At 43.2% G+C, this 17061-nt stretch overlaps 1 protein-coding gene across 1 annotated transcript in view; it reads left to right on the top strand.

Annotated features, from left to right (window-relative positions):
* The window catches only part of LOC125448987 (zinc finger protein ZFP2-like), an 80546-nt gene that overhangs the window by 40200 nt on the left and 23285 nt on the right, over positions 1-17061 (top strand). The window contains exon 8 of the mRNA XM_059641837.1: positions 1759-2299. Coding sequence (XP_059497820.1) covers positions 1759-2299 — 541 coding nt within the window. The remainder of the gene's footprint in view (positions 1-1758; positions 2300-17061) is intronic.

The following is a 17061-nucleotide window of genomic DNA, read 5'->3' as shown; positions in this document are numbered from 1 at the left end:
ATAGTGGTGTAAAGAGGGGAGGAAGGTCCAGACCCCATGAAGTCTCATGGTAGTTTGAGGTCAAACATGGAGAAGGAACTCATGCTGATTTTTCTCTCTCTCTCTCTCTCTCTCTGTCTCTCTCAATTTGAAGGAAACACTGTGTGTGGCAAGAACATAGAATATTTTGTGGGTGTGGGAAAATTGATGCACAGAGAGATCTGGGTGTTCAGGTCCGTTGTACCCTGAAGGTGTCAACGCAGGTCGATAGACAGGTCAAGAAGGCATATGGCATGCTTTTATTCATCAGATGGGGTATTGAGTACAAGAGTTGGCAGGTCATGTTACAGTTGTGTAAGACTTTGGTTCGACCACATTTGGAATACTGTGTACAGTTCTGGTCGCCACATTAACAAAAGGATGTGGATGCTTTGGAGAGGGTGCAGAGGAGGTTCACCTGGATGTCGCCTGGTTTGGAGGGCACTAGCTATAAGTAGAGGTTGAGTAGATTGGTATTATATACACTAGAAAGACAGAGGTTGAGAGGGGACCTGATTTGAAGTCTACAAAATCATGAGGGGTATAGACAGGGTGGATAGCAAGAAGCTTTTTCCCGTTGTGTGGGACTCCGTTACTAGGGGTCACAATTTCAAGGCAAGAGGGGAAAAGTTTTTAAGGGAGATATGCGTGGAAAGTTCTTTACGCAGAGGGTGGTGGGTGCCTAGAACGCATTGCCAGTAGAGATGGGCACGATAGCGTCATTTTAAGATGTATCTAGACAGATACGTGAATGGGCAGGGAGCAGAGGGATACAGATCCTTGGAAAATAGGCAACATGTTTAGATAGAGGATCTGGATTGACGCAGGCTTGGAGGGCCGAAGGGCCTGTTCCTGTGCTGTAATTTTCTTTGTTCTTTGCTTGCCATTCTTATTAGTTCACAGTACCAGTGCTGCCATCCAAAGAATAAAGGTTAGCTCATCCTCACTAATCTGTCTGCCACAGATGCATCTAACCTTGGTTGTATTGGGGATAGTGACCACTGCGCACATTTTTTCACATATTCTCTGCTCTACCATTACTGTAAAGGCAGGGGATCAAGACATGCCAGGTGCAGTTTTTGGCACACCTAAAAATGAGGTTTTAACGTGGTAAACTGACAAAAGCGGACTACTTGTGTGCCAAACAGAATAAGGAGCAAGTAATAGACAAATTTAAATAATTCCACAGTCAAGCAATCAGATCTAGGCTTTGCAGTCTTGTCATATCCAGTCATGAATGTTGGGGAACATTTAAACAACTCACTAGATCCACAAATATCTCTTGAGGACGAGGATGCTCGCACATCAGTGCAAGGCTGAAGGTTTGGGACGTTCTGTCAAACTTCTGGTTGAGTTCTGCATTTGTTCAATCCCGTTACTTCACCTCCTTCTCCTTCTTCCCATTTTCTCTGTCTGCCTCCACTCCCATAGAGGCCGGAATCCTGTGCAGGCCCACACCAGGTGACAGGTTCCATTCCCTGAGCAGCAATAGCGAACCACTTGGATTTTCTGACAGTCCAGTAGCTTTTGTTGATTTTTTTTTGATTGTGCAGTTGGCAAATTCGTTCAAATCACTTTAACAACCAATGTTGTGTTTTTTTTTCAATAGGTCTTGCTCTCACTCCTTTTTGTCTTTTTTTAAATTACAGTGTATTAGAAGGAGAGAGTTTTTTCAGTTGGGAAACTGACACCAACCGCCACACCAGGATTTGATGTCATTTCTCACTTTATCATAACCAGAATATCATCAGATTTTGAACATGGAAGGAGACAGCACTATTCACAGTGGAGAGAAACCATATTTGTGTCCTCAGCGTTTCAGTGATTCATCTGGACTGACACAACACAAGCGTACTCACACCAAGGAGAAGCCATGGAAGTGTGGGGAATGTGGGAAGGGATTCAGATCCCCATCTGAGCTGGAAACTCATCGACGTATTCACAGTTCCGAGAGACCATTCACCTGCCCTGATTGTGGGAAGGGATTCACTCGGTTAACTACAGTACTGACGCACAAGCTGGTTCACACTGACGAGAGACCTTTTAAATGTCCAGAGTGTGGGAAGTGCTTTAAAAGTTCCGGGCAACTGCTGAGCCATCAACGTGTTCACACTGACGAGAGACCATTCAGATGCTCTCATTGTGGGACTGGTTTTAGGCGATCATCTAACCTCAGTATACACCAGCGAATTCACACAGGGGAGAGGCCATTCATCTGCTCCGAGTGTGGGAAGAGATTCACTCGGTTGTCTCACCTGCTGACACACAAGCGAGTTCACAAGTAAATGTTTACTGTTTGGATTTTGCTTCTAAACATAACCAGCACTGCACTATTACATTGGAGTCTGACATTCGTAACTCCAGTTCTTGTTGATTTGATTGTTTTTTGCAAAGTATTAGCAACCAGCTTTGTGTTCAACAGGCAATGTTTTTGTTCTTTTGTAATATCTCGAAAATAAGCTTGTTCCTTTTGAACATCTGTTCCTCTCCCCTGTCCCATCCAGCCTCACCAATTGCATGGAGTTCATGGAGCTTTGTGATCACTAAGATTGAAACAACTAGTTCAGCTGCCTCTGCTGCTTCCTTCTCTTCCAGCAGCCCCTGCCTCTAAATCTAGCCTTGTCTGAACCTGCTACTTGCATCTTTCCCTCCTACATGCTGTCATACACTGTGTGTTATAAACCCCTCTTTATTGACTGTCAGCTCTTCGTTTCTTGTTTTTCACCTCATTCCCCAAATTCTAAACCTTCTGAATTCACCATGATTCTCAATGTGTACTTTCTAGTTGACACGTATCATAAGTACACTTCTTCTTCATTATCTTAATTTCTGGCTCCTTCGTCATCCAGGGAGCCTTGAACTCTCTAGTCCTGGCTTCCCCATTTGAGGTAATATGCGTCACCTGTACCCAGACCTTCTTTGAAGGGAGCCCACTGTTCATATATAGTTCTTCGCACCAAACTCTCATTCCAGTCAATCCTGCCCAACTCCATCCTTGCCCCATTGAAGACTGCTCTCCTCAATTGAATTTTTTTTACTCTGGATTGATGCGTGACCTTCTCCTGCATTATCCTTATGAGACAATGATCACTGTCTCCAAAATGCTCTCCACTGACACTTCATCCACTTGGCCCACTTAATTTCCAAGAAGTAGGTCTGACAGTGAATCTTTTCTTGTTGAATGGACACATACCCTATAGGAAGCTCTCCTGCATGCAGTCAGGAACCCGTGTTCCTCGCTGTCCCTTACGTTACCAGTATTTAGTCTATATTTGTGGAACTGAAGTCTCCCATTATAATTATTCTTTCCTGTTGGCATCTCTGTGTAATTTCCCTGCAGATATGTTCCTCTACGTTCTTTTCTCTATTTGTCTTTTATAAACTTTGCTTAGCAATGTAATTGTACCTTTTGTTGCTTGGGTTGAGCCCGGTTGATTCTGCTCTTGAATCCTTGAGATGTCCTCTTTTTCCCAGCATAGTTGGTGCTCTCCTCAGCCAATAGTTCCACCCTCTTCCTTTTCTTTCTTTTCTAAACAACTTGTAGCCAGAAATATTTAATACCCAGTCTCACCCTTCCTTGAGACAGTTCTCTGTTAATGCAACGATAGAATCAATAACGTTTTTCAACCCTTCAAAGATATGTATCAGTAAAACTGTAGTGATTTGTCAATTCCCTGGCTTTTATCCAATTCCATTGCTATGGTTCGTGATACTTTTTTTTTCTTCTTAGTACATGCAATTTAATGAATTTAGTTGAATGTTTAACTGAAAGTTTTTGAATTACGGGGTAGGCATTTTATAGTCTTCATCTGAGCCTTTTAAAATAACAATGACAGAATAACAGAAGTGCTCTGGCAGGGAACGTTGCCATTCTCTTAGGTTTTTCCAGTAACTTTGTGCGTTTTTAAAAATTTTAAATATTCTCATCCAATGCCCCATGCACACCAAAACCTAGATCATTTATACAGATCAAGAAAACCAAGGGAGCCAATACTGAAGCCTGGGGAAATCCATAACAAACCTTCCTCCAGCCTGAAAAATATCCAGTGACTATTACCTCTGTGTTCCCTCAACCAGCTTTGTATCCACATTTGTTAGTGTTTCTTTTATTCCATGACTTGCATTTCTCTCCAGTCTGCTCTGTGGCACTGTATGGAATGCATTCACAGAATCCCTACTGTATGGAAACAGGCCCTTTGGCCCACAAAATCCACACCAACCCTCAGCATCCCAGCCAAACCCATCCCCCTACCCTTTCCCTGTAACCCACCTATCCTACACATCCCTAAACACTATGGGCGATTTAGCATGGCCAATCCACCTAGCCTACACATCTTTGAACAGTGGGGGAAAACCGGAGCACCCAGTAGAAAGCTACGCAGATACAGGGAGCATATGCAAACTGCACACAGATAATTGCCCAAGGCTGCAATTGAACCCATGTCCCTGGCTCTGTGAGACAGCAGAGCTAACCACTGTGCTGCCTTCTGGGACAAAAAAAAACTTCCAGCAAGTTAGTGCCACATGACTTGCCCTTCATAAACATATGCTCGCTCATCAACCCACATTTTTGCATGTGAGTACCAATTCCACCCCTAATTGTTGTTTCTAGCAGCTTCCCCACTACTAATATTAAACTGACTAGTCTGAAATTGCCAGGCTTGTCATTACAACCTTTTTAAAACAAGAAGACGACGTTTGTGATTCTCCAGGCTTCTGAGACCAGGCAAAACATAAGATTATGGCCCGTGTCTCTGCAGTTTCCATCAGTATCTTACCTGGTTGCAATGCCTTGGCAAACTGAAATACCCGTATTCCAGTCAATATCTCTTCCTCATCAATTCTTAATCCTTGAGTTTTTTTCCTATATCACTATGACCTGGGAAATCTCTGCATTGTAACATCTCACAGAGAGGGAAGGTGCATACTGTGTTATTACATCAGGCTCAAGTGATTATCAATATCGTTGTGTCTTCATACTCCTTTGACGATTGTGCAAAATTGGGTGATAGTTGGGAACTGCACGCTTTCAAGTAGAGTTAGATTGTAGGGTCACAGTTGCCATCTTTATTTGGGGCAACATTTGGAATGACTGGGAGGAGCTTTTAGCTCACCGTTCAGAAAGGAGATAACTTAGCCATAAAGCTGCATTAGCCTTTCACAACCAATTTCTTATCAATAAGGCAAATCCTGCTCTATGGATCCCATTACTCCATGGGACATCATCCCACATATGTCCAAAGGTCCCAGTTCTCTTCAGTCACATGAAGACCCCATGCAGAAACACACGGCCTTGAGTTGACGTAATCCTTGAATTGAAGACGATTGACCATGGTGAGGGGCAACGTGCAGCAGGCAGCAGAAAGAGGGAATGTTATGAATTTCAATCCTGGGCCAACAGTGATCGATTTTTCTAAACTTCTTTTATAGAACATTAGAAGAGAATAGGGATAGGGTGGGGAGGGGCTTGGGTTGGGGCGGGGATGTTCTTCAGGGAGTTGGTGTGGACTCAATGGGCCAAATGGCCTGCTTCCACACTAGGGATTCTTTAAAAGAACTCACTGATGGGAAACACAAACGAAACATTATTATGAATGTAGAACAAAGAAATCACAAAACAAAGGTCAGCAAATTTGGACTTTACTCATAGCCATTTAGAAAAATGAGTGCTCTTCTCATTGAAACATGTAGGAGTGTCATGATGCTTCACATGGTAAATGGCGAGAGGATGGTTTCCCCTTTATGGCAGTGTCTAGGACCAGGGGGCATAGTCTCATAATAAAGGCGTGTCAATTTAAGACTGAGATGAGGAGGAATTTATTCTCAGCAGGTTGTGTTTCTTTGGAATTTGCTACAGAGAGCGGTAGGGGCAGAGTCCTTGTATATATTTAAGGTTGAGATGGAAAGATTTTGATCAGAAGTGGAATCAAGGGTTATCTGGAAAATGCAGGCAAGTGGACATGAGGATTTTTGGATCAGCCATGGTCCTGTTGAATGGAGGAGCAGGCTCATAAGGCTGAACATCCTACTCCTGTTTTTTTTTCTTTATATGGCCCTGTGGGAAACATTAGATCATTTCAGAGGTGTATGTTTTCTTCCATTCATTTAAATTGTATGCTTTTAATACTACACTATTCCCCTTACAATGTCTCATAGCTCTGGGACTAGGGTAGCCCCTTTACTGTACTACTTAATCTATGTTCATAATTTCCTCTGTTTCACCTCTGCCTGATCACATTTGTGCCATTGTTTAACTTCCTCTGTGTCAAAATACTTGGTACGTTTAACTTCTGTTTAGTATTTGACTTTTACTCCTGCCAGTTGCATCTAAATGAGGCTTCCACTACTGTCCATGCATTGATTATGTGCTGCTGACTTACCAGCTTTATCTTCCCACAACTCCTTTCACAGTCAGGTATTGTTTATCCTTTGCTATCGTCCATTTCTCTTCCCCTTCTGAGCTTATGTTGAAAATCATATTCTGCACCATAAATTCTGTACTTGGACGGCACCTTTTGTGTGTTTGGATTCCAAGTTATTTCAAAGCAGTGTTACAAAGGAACTTTTAATACTATTCGCATAGGAGATATCTGGTGAGATAGCATGTATTATACAGGAGGAAAGTGAGGCAAAGAACTTGAGAGGTTTAAGGTGGAAATTTTGGAATACATTTTGGAAGGTCAAATTTGAATGCAGAATTCAGGGTTAATGGCAGAATTCTCAGCAGAGTGGAGGGACAGAGGGATCTTGGGGTCCATGTCCATAGACCCCTCAATGTTCTACCCAAGTTGATAGGGTTGTAAAGAAGGCGTACAGTGTGTTGGCTTTCATTGGCAGAGGAATTGAGTTTAAGAGCCGCAACGTTATGCTGCAACTCTGTAAAACTGTGTTTAGACTACACTTGGAATATTGTGTTCATTTCTGGTCACCTCATTATAGGAAAGATATGGAAACTTTAGATTAGATGCAGAGGAGATTTACCAGGATGCTGCCTGGACTGGAAGGCAGGTCTTACGGGAAAAGATTAAGGGAGCAAGGGCCTTTTTTCCATTGGAGTGAAGAAGGACGAGAGATGACTTGACAGGGGTGTATGGGATGATGAGAGCCATAGATAGAGTGGATAGTCAGAGACTTTTTCCCAGGGCGGAAGTGACTATTACGAGGGGGCATAATTTTAAGGTGATTGGAGGAAGGTATAGGGGAGATGTCAGGGGCAGGTTCTTTACGTAGAGAGTGGGGGGCATGTGGAATGTGCTGCTGGCAGTGGTCGTGGAGTCAGATACTTTAGAGAATTTTAAGTGACTGTTGGATAGGGACATGGAGGATAGTAAAATGTAGGGTATGCAGGGTAGTTTGATCTTAGTTGGATAATAAGTCAGCACAACATCGTGGACCAAAGGGCCTGTACTCTGCTGTACTGTTCTATGTTCTAAATGCAGAGGTGATGGCCTGGTGATATTATCGTTGGCCTGTTAATCCAGAGACTATGGTCATGTTCTGGGGACCAGGGTTCACATCCTACCCTGGCAGTTCACAAGAATACCGACATTTATAGTGTGAGAGAGAAGTTTGCTGATTGGTAGAGGTGTAGCCGATTTGAAACCAGAGAAATTTAATTTAAATTGAACTCAACAAAAATCTGGAAGTAGGAGTCTAATGATGTCCATGAATCTATTGTCAATTGTCGGGAAAACCCATCTGGTTCACTAATATTCTTTTTAGGGAAGGAAATTTGCAATCTTTACGTGGTCTGAAATACATGTGACTCTAGAACTGCAGCAATGTGGGTGACTGTTAACTGCCCAAGGGGCAATGAGGAATTGGCAATAAATGATGCCCACATCTTCTGCATGAAGGTGTCAGTGCCAAAGCTGGAGAAGGTAAAATCAGCAATCCCTTGCAATGATGGAATTAGAGAAATTCAGACATTTTGCAGGATTCTGAGGCTGGAGTAGATCACAAAGGCAACGAGGAATCCCAGCGTGGAAGCAGGCCCTTTGGCCCAACAGGTCCACACCAACCCTCACAGCAGCCCACCCAGACTCATCCCCCTATAACTCAACTAATCTACACAATCCCTGAACACTGCGGGCAATCTAGTACGGCCAATCCACCTAGCCTGCACATCTTTGGACTGTGGGAGGAAACCGGAGGAAACCCACGCAGACACGTGGAGAATGTGCAAACTCCACACAGACAGTTGCCCAAGGGTGGAATCGAACCCGGGTTCCTGGTGCTGTGAGGCAGCAGTGCTAACCTCTGAGCCACCGTGCCAATCTGAAATATAAATGAGTGTTTTATCATTTTGATACCATAGCACAGAGTGATGAGGGAACAATTCTTGGTGCATGAGGCCAGGAGAGTTTTGCACTACCTCAAGATTACTTGGGAGTTGAATTTGCGAGAACAGCCAGGAGCATGTCAGGATATTTAAATCTGGAAGTAACAAGGGAATGCATGAGAGTTTCAACAGCAGAAGAGCTGCGACTAGGATGGAATCGGGTGATGCTACTGAGGGGGGAAATAGTTGCTCTATGTTGGTGATGGGGATATGTGACTAGAAGCTCTCGAGTCATAGTGTCTCATCCATATGAGACAGATATCCTAAACTGTTCGAGTCTTGTTTGCCAGCATTTGGCCCATATCCCTCTAAACCCTTCCTATTCATGTCCACACTCTGTGGGTGAAATATTTCTCCATGGTAGTGAACAGTTTGGTTTAGACTTAGACAGTCACCAGAGGCAGGAATGGAGTCAGTGTTGGAGTTTGTAACAGGGACTGGAAAAAATGGCTTCAGTCTTCACAGTATTTTGCTGGAAGAAATTTCTGCGCATCCAGTACTGGATGTCAGACTGACCCAGACCAGGGTCCAGTCCCTGATGAACATCAGTGCCCCAGTTGGCTTTGTTTTACAACAATTCAGCAGCTTTCATGGTCACTTTCTCCAAGTGTCACCCATTTTGAGATCCGTTCAGCTCAATTTCACAACTTGCTTTCACATTTCTGTAGGTTCTGTCTCATTACCCTTAATGTGTTTTAAATCAATTTCACAGGAATTCAGAATGAAAGGATTTCCAGTCAAAAAAAAAACTCTAAGCCAAACATCACATCAGGATCTTACAGAGTCATCCAGCATATTGACACCTGAGCACCATTGGGTTATGAACCTGGAAGGATGGAGCGCTGTTCATGTGTTCTGTGCACGAACAAGGATTCAGACAACCATTTGTCTTCTCAGAACATGAAGACAAACAAAAGATTTACTCAGTTGTCCCATTTGCTGAGATACCAGTGAGTTCACCCTGAGGATATGCCGTTCACCCTCTCCGATTGTGGAAAAGGATCCATTTGGTTGTCCCACCTGCTGAGACAATGGCAAGGTCACTCTGGAGGGAGACCTTCATCTGCTGTGAATGTGGGAAGGTGTTCATTGCCTCATCCATTCTGAGGATGCACCAGTGTCTTCACTCTGAGAAAAGGCCACTCCAGTACTCTCACTGTGGGCCTGGGTTCAAGCACTAATGTAGCCTCACTGTACACCAGACAGACTGCACTAGAGATGGGCCAATCACTGTCTCGGTGTGTGGAAAGGGATTCACTTGGTCCTTCTACTTGCCGAGATACCAGGGAGCTCTCAGTACCTGCAGTGACTATATGCCGTTCTTAATTGGTAGAGCTTATTATTCACAAGTATTGGATATTACGTATTAGATAGGTTGCCCTTTAAATTTAATAAGGCACTAGGACAGGTTAAGATGCAGCTAAGGACTCAAAAAAAGTAAGAATTGAAATTGTGTAGAATGTGATCATAATGTTTCAATCTTAGTTCCATTTGGGGTGGTGCCAAAAGACTGAAAAATTGAAAACATTATGCTACGGTTTTAGGAAAAGATGCAAAGATAAAGCTTGCAGCTCCACGCAGTCAGGTTTATTTTGTTGGTTGAGAAACATTTAGAAACAATAATCTGGGATGTCATTTAATAGCAACATAAATAAAATAGGAAAAGTAGTATTAATTTCTTAAGGCAAACCATGCTCCACTAACCTGCTGGAATGCTTTGAAGAGGTAACAGTGTAAATGTTGGGTGGATGAATGGGTGTTGATGGGTCGTGCATCGACTTCCAAAACAAATTTCAGTCATTGGCATACTGCAGGCTTTGTGAGCAAAGTCAGAAATCATCAAATGAAAGACACGGCAGCAACATGGAGACGGACAGTGACAGGAGGCAGAAAGTAGTGTTTCATGATGTTTTACAATTGGAGGAATGTTTTTAGGAGAGTTCTCTAGGGGTCAGTGTTGGTGTGGTTGCTTTTCTGCATATATGCTGTCAGAATTGATTCGAAAAACTGTGATGCATAGCATTGTTCGAAACACCATGTCTGCTGTAATCATGGGCCTAGACCAAACTTTTCAGAAGATGGGATTTAGTTAACATAGATGTCAGGTGTTGCGTTGTGGTAAGACAGACCAGGATAGGTTTACACGATAAACAGTTCAGCCCTGGGGAGTGTTGCCAAACAAAGAGACACAGTGGAGCAGATGCATAGTTCCTTGAAAATGGAGTCACAGGTACACAGGTGGTGAGGAAGGCGTTTGGTACACTTGCCTTCATTGGTCGTAACATTGAGTACAGGAATTGGGATGTCATATTGTTGTGTACAGGACATTGATGAGACCACGATGGGTCAGTGGTTAACACAGCTGCCTCACTGCACCAGGAACCTGGGATTTGATCCATCCTCGGGCAACTGTCTGTGTGAAGTTTGCACATTCTCCCTGTGTCTCTGTGGGTTTCCTCCAGGTTGCTCCAGTTTCCTCCCACAGTCCAACGATGTGCAGGCTAGGTGGATTGGCTGTGCTAAATTGCCCATAGTGTTCAGGGATGTATAGATTAGGTGGGTTATGGGAAGATGGGTCTGGATGGGATGCTGTGAGGGTTGGCGCGGACTTGTTGGGACGAAGGGCCTGTTTCCACACTGTCGGGATTCTATGATCTTTGGCCTATGGCCAGTCTTGGAATACTGTGTGCAATTCTGGTCATCCTTCTATAAAAAGGATGTTGTTAAGCTTGAGAGGGTGCAGAAGAGATTTAACAGACATTGATTTAACAGACATTACAGCAGACATGGTGTTTCGAACAATGCTATGCATCACAGTTTTTCAAATCAATTCTGACAGCATATATGCAGAAAAGCAACCGCACCAACACTGACCCCTGGAGAACTCTCCTAAAAACATTCCTCCAATTGTAAAACATCATGAAACACTACTTTCTGCTTCCTGTCACTGTCTGTCTCCATGTTGCTGCCGTGTCTTTAAGAGACTGAAGGGTTGAGCTTTAGGGAGAGGCTGAATAGGCTGGGGCTTTTTTTGTTCCCTGGAGCGTCGGAGACAGAGGGATGACCTTACAAAGGCTTAGAAAATCATGAGGGGCATGGATAGGGTGAAAGTACAAAGTCTTTTTCTGAGGGTAGAGAAGTCTAAAACTAGAGAACACAGGTTTACGGTGAGAGGAGCAAAATTTAAAAAGAATTTGATGGGTGATTTTTTTTCTCACGGAGGGTGGTGCATGTATGGAACAGGCAGCCAGAGGAAGTGGTGGAGGTAGTTACAATTGTGACATTTAAAAGTCATTTGGATGGGTATATGAATAGGAGGATTTAAAGGGATATATGCCAAATGCAGGCAAATCGGACTAGGTCAGATTGGGATGTCTGGTCGGCGCAAATGAGTTGGATTGAAGTGTCTATTTCTGACTGTGACCCTATAAATATCATTAGAAGTCAAAGTTAGCTAGAAAATCTGCACCTCAGGTGCCTTCTTATGGGACTGGAATGTTAAAGTACCGAATTATAAATGCCACAAAGATGGATTTTCACCATGGAAACTAACAATAAAAAAGATATGCTAGCTGGCCTTCTACTGAAAGAAGATTTTAATGCCTGCTTTAAACCTCTGAGATGAACCATAGTTGTTCATTTGCAGTGCGAGCCTTTGCCTCAGTGTTCCCCTCCCACTACTACCCCGGCACCCCAAACCCCCCAAAACCCACCACCAAAAGAAAAGTTTTTCTCACACAGTACTGAGATCAACTGCCTTGTACAATTTTGAAACAGCTGTCACTTAATGCTTTAAACATTTACAGTTGATATCAAAACCTCTAACTCCAAGCGATGTCAGTGAAGCCTCTGCCTGCAGAAATCAGAGGAAATCTGTATTTCAGCTTTCTGCAATTGACCGGCATTCTTTCACCAAAACCATGAATTAGAACATGCATTTCAGAAAGACTGGTTAGACCACTTTCGAGAGAATTTTAAATGGGAAGGAACTAATTGTGGTAGCTGAACTGCAGGCTAGCCAATTAACCACAATTTCCACAAAGGAATTCCGGACTGCTAACTCCAGCTTCACACTTCTGGACACAATCTTCAAGCACAGACATTTCGAAACTAAACTTGTTACAACTTGAATCATGTCTTTAATTCTTGTAGATTTTTGTTTTTTCTTGCATGTTTATGATTGCGCCGATGTTGCAAATAATAGCACCAGTATCTAAGAATAGATTAAATAAACCAGACTTCTAGATTAATTTTACAACAGTGTTGTTGCAGTCTTTACAAAGTCAGACCCTACAAACAGGGGGAGAAAAAGAATTACAAGTAGTTTCATTGGCATTTTCCTACTGGAGATGTTAAACAGCTACAGATCCAGAGTATTAAACGCCAGCCTCGCAACAGGGATCATTAACATCAGCAGACAGTAACACCCATGGCCCCGAGCATTATTGCCGAGCCAGCTCCACAGAGGTGGGAGACTGCCTGGCTCCATAAATCTGTTCTTTAATTTCTGCTGTCCGCTTTCTCTGCTCTAAGACTGGAAGTGTTTGAAATCAATTGGATTTTAGGTATGTGACCCAGGAAGATCACAGGAGATTGCCAGTTCTGGAGGAAATCTAGGGCAAGAGTCTGCCTTGGATTCTAGCACTGTGACCAAGAAGTAAAATCAATGAGTAAAACAAACTTTCCTCTCGCCCCCACTGTGACACAGCCCCAATGCGCCATCCATGTCTCCCTATCCTGAACTCCATTGTCCCCAGACAGCCTGGTGCCTACTTCCACTCAACAGCATTACTCTTTCACCTACCATGCTACCTTATCCTGTATCCACAAATACCTGTGCATACAGGAGAAAATAAAAAAAGTTCAAAATTGCAGATGGCACTCTTGACTGGCACTTATTGTTGTGCGTTAACATTTCTGAGACTTACTGGTGGGGCTTAAAGAGTTTTGATAGACTTGACAGTTCCAAGCAGCAACACACGCTAGTCTTCATGGTTAAAAATCCTAAAGGATACCTGAACGCCATTGTCTCCCAATTCTTTCCTGAGACCATTACACAGGAGTACCTCAGCTTTCTAAGAGAAACTCTGGCTCTCCGGAAGAAACTTATTGACAACCTGAGCTGGTTTGCCCTGCATTTTCAGAGTTGTGCTTAATGGAGTTACCAATTCCAAATTTCATGAGAGACATTTGACCATTGAAATAATAGCTGCCTCAGGGAACCTGCGATGCTTGGGTTGACTCGACTCCCATCTCACAGGAAAATGGAAGGTGCTGTTTTTGATTTGTGAGGGGGGTGGTGCAGTGGTGAAGGTGGGCTCGGAATTTCTGCCATTATTGGAAAGGCTCTCGGACAAGTCAAAGGACTGAAGATGGGTTCAGTCTTGAAAGTGATCAATAGCAGCAGGAACAACAGAATCCAATGCTTATCATCACTGGTGAACTTGCTGCTGTCATTGCAGATGGGAAAAGGTAGTGAATGTCTTCCAGCACATCAAGCAGATGAATAGTCTCTTGCCATTGTAAACCCACTGTTGTGTCAGTAGCCTGCCTAACTGAGTGATTCCCTCCCAGGGTCGGTGCAGATTTATGGCCTGTTCCCCAGTGTGAATTTGCTGGTGTATAATGAAGCTGCCTGAATGCCGAAAACTGTTTCCACATTGAGTGCTGTGTAAGGGTTTCTCATCCATGTGAACTCACTGATGTGTTAGAAGATGGGCTAATTGAGTGAATCCTTTCCGCCACTTATGGCATTTAAAAGGTCTGTCCCCAGTTTGACCTCACTGGTGTGTAACTAAGTGGGGTAACTGATTGGATTCCTTCCCACATTTAGAACATAGAACAGTACAGGCCCTTCAGCCCAAGATGTTGTACTGACCTATTATCCTACCAAGATCAATCTACCCTGCATACCCTAGATTTTACTATCCTCCATGTCTCTATCCAAGAGTCGTTTGAAAGTCTCTAAAGTATCTGACTCCACTACCACTGATGGCAACACATTCCATATACTCACCACTCTCTGTGTAAAGAACCTACCACTGATATCTCCCATAAACCTTCAATCGACTTGGAGCAGGTGAATGGCCTCTCCCTGGCGTGAATGCATTGAAGAGTTTCCAGCTTCAGTGAGGAAATTAATCCTTTCCCACAGTCCCCATGTGTCCACATATGGTGACTGCATTTGTGTATTGACAAAGCAGATTATTGGTTGAATTCTTGCCCATGCACACATGTACAGTTTTTCCCATTGGGAATGGTACTGTTTCCTTCCATGGTAAAATTATGATATTCCATGATATTTTGGGTACAGGAAAGTGGGCAACTCTGTCAGATACTGATGCAATATTTGATTTTAGTTTCATAACTGCAAATGCATTCCTTCTAATACCATGTACAATTGAGTTAAAATAAAACCATAAGGTGTCAGGGAGAACCCTCAAAAGCAGGTTGTGAAGTTGGGCTGAAAGAATCCAGTAATGTAAGAGCTGGCACTAGGGAAAATAAATGGCCGTGAGAGTTGCTGAAGTATAATAAAAACCCAAATAGTTCACTAACGTCCCTCAGGGAAGTGAAGGTACCACATGGTCTGGACCTACACAAGGCATGGACCTCATAGGAAGTATAGACAGAAACAGACAAGACAGATGGACAGACAGATGGGGAAGAGTCAGGACATGAAGGAAATGAAAGACGCAATTTTATACGAACGACTCAACCAGATTTTTGACAAAATCTGCCACACCCCAAACAGGGTTGCAGGTGTAGGTGTATCACACATTGTCCTCAGAGATAGTAAGAACTGCTGATGCTGGAGTCTGAGATAACACAGTTGTGGAGCTGGAGGAGCAGGCCAGGCAGCGTCAGAGGAACAGGGAAGCTGATGTTTCGGGTCAGGACCCTTCTTCTCCCCCTCCCCCGTTTCTGAAGATGCCTTCCGACCTAAAATGTCAGTTTTCCTGTTCCTCTGATGCTGCCTGACCTTCTGTCTCAATCCAGATCCACACTGTGTTATCTCATACATTGTCCTGATTTCTCTGACATCCAGCAGCGAATGAACTGAAATTTCCTGATTTAAGTATTGGGAAGATTGAAGTTGTTGTCTCGGGTCTCCATTACAAATTCTACTCCCTCATGACTAATTTCATCTATCACTCTGGGAATTGTCTGGAGCTGAATCAGACTGTTTATGTTGTGAAATATTTCCCTCAAGATGAGCTCCCACCCACATATCCCCATCATCACCCATTTCCACCTCAGTAACATCACCACAGTCCACTGAAGTCTCAGTTCATCTGCTGCTGAAACTCTCATGCATTCATTTGTTACCTCTAAGCTTTAACTTTCCTACCATGTTCCCAGCCAGTCATTCTCACTTTCATTATCTTGAGGCCATCCAAAACTCTGCTGCCTGTGGGCAGACTTACACCCATCACCATTCTATAATTCTAATGGGATGGCAAGAGATCTCGGGAAATTAAACAAAAGTGAAAATGTGACAATTTTCTAAATTGAAAAAAAAGTACATGAGAAAAGGATAAGAAAGTGCAAAGGAAACAAATTGTAAAGTAAAGGAAGATTCTAGCTGATATCTTGTTTTATTATTTACCAAAGTTGCTTTATTGGAACAGTTATTGTCTGGTGGTTACATATACATATATTACAGTAGTAGGGTGTGGTAACAATGTTGGGGCTGTACGACAGGCCTCCCAAAAGTGAGCGTGAGACAGAGGCACAAATATGTAGACAGATTATGGAAAGATGTAGGAGCAACAGGGTGGTGGTGATGGGAGATTTTAATTTTCCCAACATTGACTGGGATTCACTTAATGTTAGGGGTTTAGATGCAGCAGAATTTGTAAGAAGCATCCAGGAGGGTTTTATGGAGCAGTATGTAAATAGTCCAACTCGGGAAGGGGCCATACTGGACCTGGTGTTGGGAGATGAGCATGGCCAGGTGGTTGAAGTTTCAGGAGGGGATTACTTTGGGAATAGTGATCACAATTCCATAAGTTTTAGAATACTCATGGATAAAGATGAGAGTGGTTCTAAAGGAAGAGTGCTGAACTGGGGGAAGGCCAACTATAGCAAAATTTGACAGGACCTGGGGAATGTGGATTGGGAGCAGCTGTTTGAGGGTAAATCCACATTTGATATGTGGGAGGATTTTAAAGGGAAGTTGATTAGAGTGCAGGGTAGACATATCCCTGTGAAAATGAGGGATAGAAAGGGCAAGATTAGGGAACAATGGATGACAGGTGAAATTGTGAGATTAGCAAAGAGGAAAAAGGAAGCGTACATAAGGTCTAGGCAACTGAAAACAGATGAAACTTTGCAAGAATATCGGGAAAGTAGGACCAATCTGAAATGAGGAATTAAGGGGGCTAAAAGGGGTCATGATATATCTTTACCAAATAGGGTGAAGGAAAATCCCAAAGCCTTTTATTCCTACATAAGGAGCAAGAGGGTAACTGCAGAAAGGGTTGGCCCACTTAAGGACAAAGGAGAGAAGTTATGCAAGGAGTCAGAGAAAATCAGTGAGATTCTTAATGAGTACTTTGCATCAGTATTCACTAAGGAGAGGGACATGACGGATGTTGAGGTTAGGGATAGATGTTTGATTGCTCCAGGTCAAGTCGGCATAAAGAGGGGAAGTGTTGAGTATTCTGGAAGGCATTAGGATGGACAAGTCCCCAGGTTCG

The sequence above is a fragment of the Stegostoma tigrinum genome, chromosome 43 (genome assembly GCF_030684315.1).
Source record: "Stegostoma tigrinum isolate sSteTig4 chromosome 43, sSteTig4.hap1, whole genome shotgun sequence".
NCBI lineage: Eukaryota > Metazoa > Chordata > Chondrichthyes > Orectolobiformes > Stegostomatidae > Stegostoma > Stegostoma tigrinum.
Note: the sequence above shows the minus strand (reverse complement) of the source record. Positions and strands in the feature narration are given on the sequence as shown.